The 9,808-nt window shown below is 49.8% G+C and overlaps 1 protein-coding gene across 1 annotated transcript; it reads right to left on the minus strand.

Annotated features, from left to right (window-relative positions):
• Positions 1-4,097: 4,097 nt before the first annotated feature.
• GOT1L1 (glutamic-oxaloacetic transaminase 1 like 1) lies at positions 4,098-9,486 on the minus strand. Its single transcript, XM_061134762.1, has 9 exons — positions 9,308-9,486; positions 8,002-8,183; positions 7,021-7,132; positions 6,651-6,760; positions 6,328-6,420; positions 6,084-6,234; positions 5,101-5,266; positions 4,524-4,666; positions 4,098-4,263 (listed from the first exon to the last, which is right to left on the minus strand). Exons 1-9 carry the CDS (start codon positions 9,420-9,422, stop codon positions 4,112-4,114), a joined length of 1,224 nt encoding a protein of 407 aa, XP_060990745.1. The 5' UTR covers positions 9,423-9,486; the 3' UTR covers positions 4,098-4,111.
• Positions 9,487-9,808: the final 322 nt, after the last annotated feature.

Consider the following 9,808-nt stretch of genomic DNA (forward strand, 5'->3'; position numbering starts at 1 on the left):
CTGCTCTGGGGGCTTATTACTTCCTGCGGGTTGGGGGGCAAGAATGAAGGGGTGATGGAAGCAGCCTGCCTGGGGGAATGCAGCACCCCGAAGCAGGGGTCAAGGCACCAGGACTGCTCTGCAGCTCTTGTCAGCTGTGTGACCCAATCTGGACAGGTTACTGGTGCTCACCAACACTGTAAACAAGGATGGTAATAATAAGATTAACTTAACTGCTTGAAATGTTATGAGGATTAAGTGAGAAGATGGACCTGAAGTGCTTAAATAGTGCAGCTTCAGGTAGCATTCCACGACCATCAGCTATGATAGTAAAGGTCGTTGTTGCAGCCTGGACTCCTTGGAAGAACTGGATGCATTAACTGACAGTTTCCTCAACCCAAGCTCCCATGTCTCCAGTGTCCTACATTGCGTTTCAAAGAAAGACTGGCTCCTAATAATAAAAAGTGAAAAAATATTTCTTCCTATGTTATCACCACCCCAGTATGAAGAAATTCAAATGGAAAAATTGCCCACCTCCTACTATTCCTAACAAACCATTATTTTCAGTCTTTCATATTACTCCTGGCTTATATGCATGGAATTTTGTATTCTTATTATATAAATATTTCCTTGGTTGCATGTAAGTGTACTACCTGGTATTAATAATGATCATTTTAATGAGTGCATAATATTCCACTAAGTTGATAAGTTGATATTATTGCTTCACTATATCCTTATTGTTCAGCTCTTAAGATTTTTCACAAACTTTCATTAGTAATGCCGCTATGTAATCTTCGTTAATAAAACTTTTAAAGTAAAAGTTTAAAATAACTTATTTTAGGGAGTTCCCTGGTGGGCTAGTAGGGCTTCCCAGGTGGCTCAGTGGTAAAGAATCTGACTACCAACGCAGGAGATGCAGGAGACACAGGTTCGATTCCTGGGTTGGGAAGGTCCCCTGGAGGAGGAAATGGCAACCCACTCCAGGATTCTTGTCTGGAAAATGCCATGGACAGAGGAGCCTCGCAGGCTGCAGTCCATGGGGTTGCAAAGAGTCAGACACAACCAAAGCATGCATGCCCATACTCTACGCACTGGTGGGCTAGTGCTTAGGATTCCATGCTTTCACTGACACGGCCCAGGTTCAGTCCCTGGTAGGGGAAACTAAGGTCCTGAAAGCCAGGTGGAGCAACCAAAAATAATAATTATTATTATTTTAATATTTTCTTTTAAAGCTTATTTTTCTGAAAGTTACGCAAATCCAATCTCCAAGACTCACCTCATACATAAATTTTTAAAAAGTAGTTTTTCATATAAAAGTTAAAATACACAAATATGTTATTTGTAATCCCATCACTCAGAGATGCCTTAGAAGCATATCCTTCCAAACTTTTTTTAATATAAATATATATCGATATATAACCTGAAAGTCACTAGGATTATTTTATTTTGTTTTATTTATTTTTTCACTAGGATTATTTTATTAGGCTCAGGAGGTTGGGGAGAGCCTGGATGAATAAATTCTATCTTTATGCTTTAAGGATGATTAAAAACGCGACCCACAGGCACTAAGGGTTTTTCTAGAGATCTTCTGGCATTCAGATTAGAAGCCCTTAGAACCTGGGATATAGGAATCTTCAAAAGACCTAAGAGAATAATCTTCATCTGTAGACAAACACTGACTCAAGATAAATTCACCTTTAAGCAACAGGAAACCAAAGGAGATGACCCCACTTGCTCTATGAACTTGCTTGCAATCCTGCTCACTTACAAGACCTCTAGACAGAATCTCTGCTTCCTCTCACAAGAATTACAATTGAGGGGAAAGGAACTATTTATTTTCCAGGCAGGAGCCCCCCAGCCTTTACAAATATGTTTGGGGATCTTAAGCCCAACCCCACGAGGCTGTTCACTTTGTCTGTGCTCCCTGTGAGAACAATCTTCAGGGAATTCAAAGACGCTAACAATGGACTTGCCTAAATCCTTGTGCTGTCACACTCATAGTTTAGTACAGTGAAACGATACAGACTGAAATTAGCAAAGGAAAAAGGCAGATAGGATGGAATCCAGGAGATACCAGGCAGAAGCTTCCAGTTTCCTGTCCAGCTGTCCTGTTCCAATTGCACAGACAGTGCTCAATTCTCGCAGCACCAACATGTGACAGTATGTGTGAGGTGTTGCCAATGAGGCACACCAAGACTTTGGTATCCCCAGTTTTTATGGGGGGCTCAATCATGTGGGCATGCAGGGCCTGTATAACTGACCTTAACTCCTCAGTCTGCAGCCCCAGACACCCAACTGGCATGGAATCACCCAAGGGCTTCATCACACAAAGCCACTCTTGTCAGGCAGGAAACTCTAAGCGCTCAGACTTCATTTCTCAGCCACCGGTCAAGGGCCATTCCTGAAGTCCCTTAGAATATATGAAGTTTGGGCACTTGAGTCCTGCTGGGTTAACCTTTCCCTGAGACTTACTTACATGTCACCTTTTATGATTAGCTCCATTTTTAACACGTGAGTTGTTTTTCCCCAGCTGGGGTGGAGGGTGTCATAAGAGCATCAGCAGTGTCACACCTGCTGGGGGTTTGCAGAGTTCTATGTATTAACAGACTCCCAATAGTCACTTTAGTGGCCACAGTGCATTGGGTGGCAAAGAGTCAGACACGACAGAAGCGACTTCGCATGCCTACATGCAAGGCTCATCCTCCAACGAGATTGTAAACTTCCAGAGGAAATGAACTGGACTGTGTCTACTTTTTACATTGCTTTCAATGCCTGGATGCTATGGTCTGCATATTTGTATCCCATCAAAATGCATATGCTGGGACATCTCTGGTGGTCCAGTGGTTAAGAATCTGTGGGCCAATGCACGGGACAAAAGTTTGATTCCTGGTCCAGGAAGATTCCACATGCCGCAGAGCAATTAAGCCCCATGTGCCACAACTACTGAGCCTGTGTTCTAGAGTCTGTGCTCCACAACAAGAGAAGCCATTGCAATGAGAAGCCTGGGGACCATAGCTAGAGAGCAGCCCCTGCTCACTGCAACTAGAGAAAGCCCATGTGCAGCCAAAAAAAAAAAAAAAAAGCATATGTTGGAACCTAATCTCCGATGTAAAGGCAATGGCACCCCACTCCAGTACTCTTGCCTGGAGAATCCCATGGACGGAGGAGCCTAGTTGGCTGCAGTCCATCGGGTCACTAAGAGTCGGACACGACTGAGTGATTTCACTTTCACTTTTCACTTTCATGCATTGGAGAAGGAAATGGCAACCCACTCCAGTGTTCTTGCCTGGAGAATCCCAGGGACAGGGGAGCCTGGTGGGCTGACATCTATGGGGTCCCACAGAGGCGGACACGACTGAAGCGACTTAGCAGCAGCAGCAGCAATGTCCAATGTGATGGTATTGGGATGTCATTAGGTCACAAAGGTGGGGCACTCATGAATGGGGTTAGTGCCCTCATAAAAGAGGCCCCAGGGATCCCTCACTCCTCCCGCCATGTGAGGTTGCAGTCAGAGATGCTGCTTATGAACCAGGAGATAGGCTTTCACTAGGCACCGAATCTGTTGGTAACTTGATCCTGGACTTCTCAGCTTCCAGAAATCTAAGAATCTTAATGAATTTCTGTTGTTTATAAGACACCCAGTCTATGATATTTTGTTACAGCAGCCCAAATGGACTATAAGACACCAGATTAGGCCTCAATATGGTATGTGAAAGTCACTCAGTCGTGTCCAACTTTTTGCAACCCCATGGACTATACATGTCCTTGGAATTCTCCAGACCAGAATACTGGAGTGGGTAGCCTTTCCCTTCTCCAGGGGATCTTCCCAACCCAGGGATCAAACCCAGGTCTCCTGCATTGGAGATTCTTTACCAACTGAGCTGCAAGGGAAGCCCTATATATGGTATGGTAGGTGCTCAACAAGTATGAGATGGTTAATGAATGCAAACATTCCCTTCTTCTCTGGGTCTTTTTTACCCCTCTTTGCTGAGGCCAGGCCAATGCTTTATAGATAGATGGGGAGAGAGAGAGTGGTCTGCAGAGAAATGAATAGTAGCAATGAATAATCAGTACAGGACTTTTGTAAAGACTAAAGCTTTTATTCCAATCAGGGGTCATTTACTTTCAGAAGCTATTTCTCTGAGTCCTTTGTGAAGCAGACAGCCTCATTGATGCTCGCAGTGATGTAATCTATGTTGTAGGAATTGATACAGGTGAAGTTGATCCGACCATTCTTGGGGATATAGATATGCTTTTTACTGATCAGGTATTCCACCTGTTGGGCTGGTGACAACCATAGCGTCTCAGATCCTAGGGTGGTCCCATCCCGCTCCCCTCTAGCCCAGGGTGAATTATGCACTGTAGGAAGTGTCAGCATTTCTGGGGAGCCACAAGAGTCCCAAAGCAGCTGCACTTTCCTCAGGAAAGAATCAAAGTCTGAGGTGAAGCTAGCGACGGGTTACCTGGTCCATGAAGATTATGCTCAAATACAAGCCCAAATCCAAGGTCAGAAACGAGAGAGCTGTCCCTTCCTAGGTACTTACAGTTGAGTCCAAGATAGCTATGGGACCCTTTCTGCTCAGTGATGTGATCCCAGGAGCCAGGGGTTCCCAGAAGCCGGAGCTTCTCCTTCACCTTTTCCTTGGTCATCATGACGTTCTCTACAACCCCTTCCAGGCTCTGTCGCCTGCCAAGGGAAGGACAGCAAGAAGTGGACAGCGTAAGGTCTCCCCTCGCTCTCGACCTCTTCATTGTCTTTCCCCTCTTCTCCCTTCAAAAGCAAGCATCCATCTGGGATGGTTATAAATGGGAGGGGGTTTTAGCCCATACTAATGTAAGCAAGGGAAGCAGACTCTCCAGCCAATTTTGCCAGAGGAGCAGGTCTTTGGTGCTTCCTCATCTCCTCTTGCAAACTGAGAGCGTTCAAACAATTCAATAATAAGCAGACCTGTGCCCCCAAAGAGCATCCCGTTACCCACTCCCCCAAGGCTGGGCAACCCTCAGCACTGCCACTAGGCAACACGGGCAGGAAGGGAAGCGGCCATGGCATCCTGTGAGTCGGTGGGTCTGTGGGCATGCGGAGCCTCTGCCCACCCGTCCTGCCCCGCTCCCCGCCCTTACCATTCTCCCTGCATAGCAGGGTTACAGAGGACGGAGGTGATGATGCGAGCGCCCGTGGTGGGAGGGTTTAGCCACAGGGCCCGCGCGAAGTTCGTCAGCTGGGAGAGGACGCGCAGCAGGAGCTGGTTGTTGAGCGCCACCACCACGAGGGTACCCACTCCTTCGTCTGCAGCGATGGGACAGACGGCCTGCCTCAGAGCCCCCACCGTTCCCGGGCGGTACCCTCAGTCTCTGCTTTCAGCCTTGCAGAGGGGAGGGCTGGACGACAGGGCCCTCCGCCCAGCCTCACCAAGAAGTCCCCATCCAGGCCCCAAGCAGTCGGCGCAGGCTCTTCTTGCCAAGAAAAGTAGGCGCAAGGAAGAGTCTTAAAGGTGGAAGGCAGCCCCTCCCTGTGGTCCAGTGGTTTAAGAATCCGCCTGCCAATGCAGGGGACATGGGTTCAATCCCTGGTCCAGGAAGATTCCACATGCCACGGAGCAACTAAGCCCGTGCACCCCAACTACTGAGCTTGGACTCTAAAGCCCGGGAGCCACAGCTACTGAGCCCCTGTGCCCGAGAGCCGATACTCTGCAACAAGTGAAACCACCGCAGTGAGAAGCCCGTGTACTGCAACAGAGGAAGCCCAAGAATGGCAGCAAAGACCCAGCACAGCCAAAAATAAATAGATTGCAAAAAGTTTTTTTTTTTTTTTTTAAGGTGAAAGGGACTTGAAAGATCGCTAAGTCCCACCCCCTCATCTTCCAGGTGAAGAAACAGAAGCCTAAGGGGTGTGAGATGATTTAACCGGAGTCAGCTTTAGCGGCTGAGCTGAGACCGCACCACAGACCCTAACGTGTAGCTCAGTGCCCTTCCCTTCTGCCTCCAAGGTGCCCTGGGTGCTCCGGGGCTCCGGGCTGTCTCCAGAGGGTAGGAGACATCAAAGGTGTTCTGTGCCCCAGGTGTGGCGCCATCAGGCCCTCCCGCTCCCCCTGCCCACAACGTACCATAAATGCCAAAATTCTTGGATAGAGACTGGCTGCAGAAGAACTCGAAGCCTTGAGACACAAAGTAGTGTAAGAATATAGCATCTTCCTCCAGGTCACCGGTGGATAAGCCTTGATAGGGAATGTCAAAAAATGGAAATATCTCCTTGCCCTGTAAGAGAAAAAGAGAATGAGAAGGGGGAGGGACTCCCGGAGGCATGGGAGGTGCTGAGACGGAGGAGCGCCGGGCGAGAGGTGGGCTCACCTTCATCAGGGTCATCAACTGTGTCCACTGACTCGAGGTCAGCCTACAGTTGCCGATACTCCCGATCACAAAGATGCAGCCGTGCGGGGCATGCTGCAGGGAAAGACCGTCCTGTCGGGCGCCTCCCTGACCACACAGGTCGTGGCAGGGGGACGCTGGGAGGAGAAGCCACCCTCCACGGGGATTCCTACTAAAGGGCTGTGAATCTGAGCCTATAAAAGGTCTTGGATGACCGGAGTCGGGGTAGAGGGGGGCGGTTAGGAGAAAAGGGAAGCTGTAAACCAGGTCTGGGGAGAAGCGGCTGAGAGCAGGGGAACCTCTACCTCCACCACATCGAGGAGCATGTTGGGGTCCAAGCACAGATGTGCGGAGTCCCAGAAGGTGTGCTCATAAACTGTAAAGCCCATGTCCTGGAAGATGAGTCCATGCGGTTCTGTGGGAACACAGCGCCCCCCGCCACCAGCTGGCACGTGAGAAGTGGAGAGACGGGAGGCAGAGACCCCAGAGAACGGGTCTGGGGGCAGGGGAAGGGGGATTAGTCTCCGAAGGGAGGACAGGAACAGGAAAAGGACAAGAATACCTCGGCCTGTCCACCGTTTTTCTCAGGACAGAGTAAGGACAGCAGTGAAGATAACAGGTGGGGTGGGAATCAAGAACGGGGCGAGGGGCGTGGGGCCAGAGTCTGCCACTCACCTTTTTGAGAAGAAACGATGTAAACTATCTGAGAATTCTGACACCAAGTTTTGAGGAACTGAGCCCCGAGTTGGAAAGCACCACTGTCCCCCACGGTCTGCACACCCCCTGCCTGCCAGCAAAAAAAAAAAGGTGCTCGTGTCTCCCAATGTTGGGGAAGGAGAACCACTTGCTCCAGGAGGTCAAGGCCACGTGCTCCCACACATGCACCTCCACTGACTCATCCAGCGGGGTTTACCGAGCACCTACGAGGTGCCAGACACTGTGGTGGGCGCTTGGGATACAAAAGGGAATAAAATGAACCCCCTCCACCCCTCGTGGTGCTCACGTTCTTACCAGGCCTGGGCAGCCTTTGTCTGCAAAGGACCAAACAGTCAACATTTTATGCTAAAATGGCAACCCACACTCCAGTATTCTTGCCTGGAGAATTCCACGGACAAAGGAGGCTGGCGGGATACAGTCCATGGGGTCCCAAAGAGTTGGACATGACTGAGCAACAATCACTTGATCGCTCGTTCACTCAGGTCATATAACTACTCAACACTGCCGTTAAAGCAGAAGGCGGCTCTTGACAAGACAAGTAAATGATCATGGCCATGTTCCAATAACATTTTTCTGGACACTGAAATTTGAATTTCATGTCATTTTCATACGTCCCCAAAATATCATTGCTCTTTGATTTTTCAGCCATTAAAATTCATAAACACATTAAAAAAAAAAAAGAGTGATGGTGATCCCAGCACCACTTCAGGTTCAGATCATTCCCTTCTGGAAAGAGCTGCCACCCCAGCAGTGGGGACTGGTTTGGAGACCCCTGGCTTTGGGTCTTGATCCTGGCCCCATCCTCCAAGGACTGATCTTGGGACTTTCTGAACGTCGCAGGGCCCTTCTAAACTCTTCACTTTTGCACTCGTACAATCCCAGACCCCCAGTCTCTACTCCTCGTGTCTCAGTGAGCGAGGGAAGGGCCCTGCTTCTCACCCTGTTCTCCACAATGACTTGGCTGTTCTTTCCAAAGAGGAGGTTCAGGGAAGCCTGGATGAATGATTTCATGCCCATCACCGGCGTGTACTCATAGTTCAGGGAGGGATCTTGGGCAATCTGCATTCGAGTCTTGCGCACCACGGAGGACACCCAGGGTTTGCCTTCGCTGGTCATGCAGACTGTGAGGGGAAGGGCAGAGGGGTCTCTGGAGGCCCACCGCGGTGCCTGCAAGCTTGTGGGCTCTGCAGACAGCCCACGAATCTGTCCTGCTTCTCTTGGGGCTTTGGGAAGTTGCCTAGGAAAAGACAACTTTCCTTTTCTTCCCCCTACCCCTTTATAAAAAACGATGTGTTGTTACTGGGTATGTCTAATTTTCATCTTTTTGAAAAAGACAACAGAAACCTACGCCGTTTTAAAGGGCAAAAATGATGGACAATGGGAGAGTTATAGGTTGGGCTTCCCTGGTGGCTCAGACGGTGAAGAATCTGCCTGCAATGCAGGAGACCTAGGTTCGATCCCTGGGTCGGGAAGATCCCCTGGAGAAAGAAATGGCAACTCACTTCAGTACTCTTGCCTGGAAAATCCCACCGACAGAGGAGCCTGGTGGGCTATAGTCCATGGGGTCGCAAAGGGTCAGACATGACCGAGTGACTAACGCTTTCACTTTTCATCTGGGACTGAACAAAGGTCACACTGACTTTCACTGTGGCAAGGGCTGGCTGCATCCCAGAACAGTTTAGGAGCCATTCTTGGTTCAGGAGCGGAGGAGGGAGAAGGGGAGAATGAACAGGTTGTAGGAAACGCAGGGTCCTCACAGGCTCCAGCATGGAGTGGGGGTGGGGGGGAAGCATACATGTGTGCGAGTGTGCTAAGTTGCTTCGGTTGTGTCCAACTTTTTGGGACCCTGTGGACAGTAGCCCACCAGGCTCCTTTGTCCATGAGATGCTCCAAGCAAGAATACTGGAGTGGGCTGCCATGCCTTTCTCCAGGAGATCTTCCCAACCCAGGGATTGAATCCCAGTCACTGACGTCTCCTGCATTGGCAGGTGGGTTTTTTGGCACCACTTGGGAAGCCCGGGAGAGGATACAGCCCTTATCAAATGCCAGGAACCCACGGAGAAGGGCAGAGGGCCCAGACCCACCCACGAGATTTTCTGCTCCTTTCCCCACTGGGCAATTCTGCTCACAGGAAGAGACCTCTCTGTCTAGGGAGGTTTGTGCTCTCTCAACCCCTCTGTGGGGGTCCTCCTAGAGGAGGTCATGGTACCCGGCATCTCACACCCCCAAACGACGAGGCTTCTACCTTTATAGGCCAGGAACATCTTGTTCGGGTCGTCATCTTGCTTGTAGGTCTTGAGCAAGCTGCCCTCTAGCTTCTGGGCCATGGGCACATCTGTGAATACAGACAGAGTAGGCATCGCTGAGGGAAAATAGAACCAGGACTACACTTCTGCTCCTGCGTTCTTCTCCTGAAGGCTTCTGCCCGCAGCCAGCCTCCAAGTCTGGGGCACCCAGATCCGCCTCTTACCAGAACCTTGGCGGCAACAGGTCACCAGAGCAACAGAACCCCATCACTCACTGTGTCCATGGTGGCCCTCCTCAAGGGCTATGGGAGTATTCCAAGACGCCTGGGGAGGACCCTCTGAGAGACGGGGCAGGAGGAGGTCACAGCGAGGACCTAGAAGTCCCAGGCACTTCTCCCTAACTCACTGCCTCCTCTAGTCACCTAATCCACCAATATTTTTTTTTTTCTTTTGGCTGCACAGCATGTGGGATCTTAGTTTCCTGACCAGGGATTGAACAA

This window comes from Dama dama, chromosome 32, assembly GCF_033118175.1.
Source record: "Dama dama isolate Ldn47 chromosome 32, ASM3311817v1, whole genome shotgun sequence".
NCBI lineage: Eukaryota > Metazoa > Chordata > Mammalia > Artiodactyla > Cervidae > Dama > Dama dama.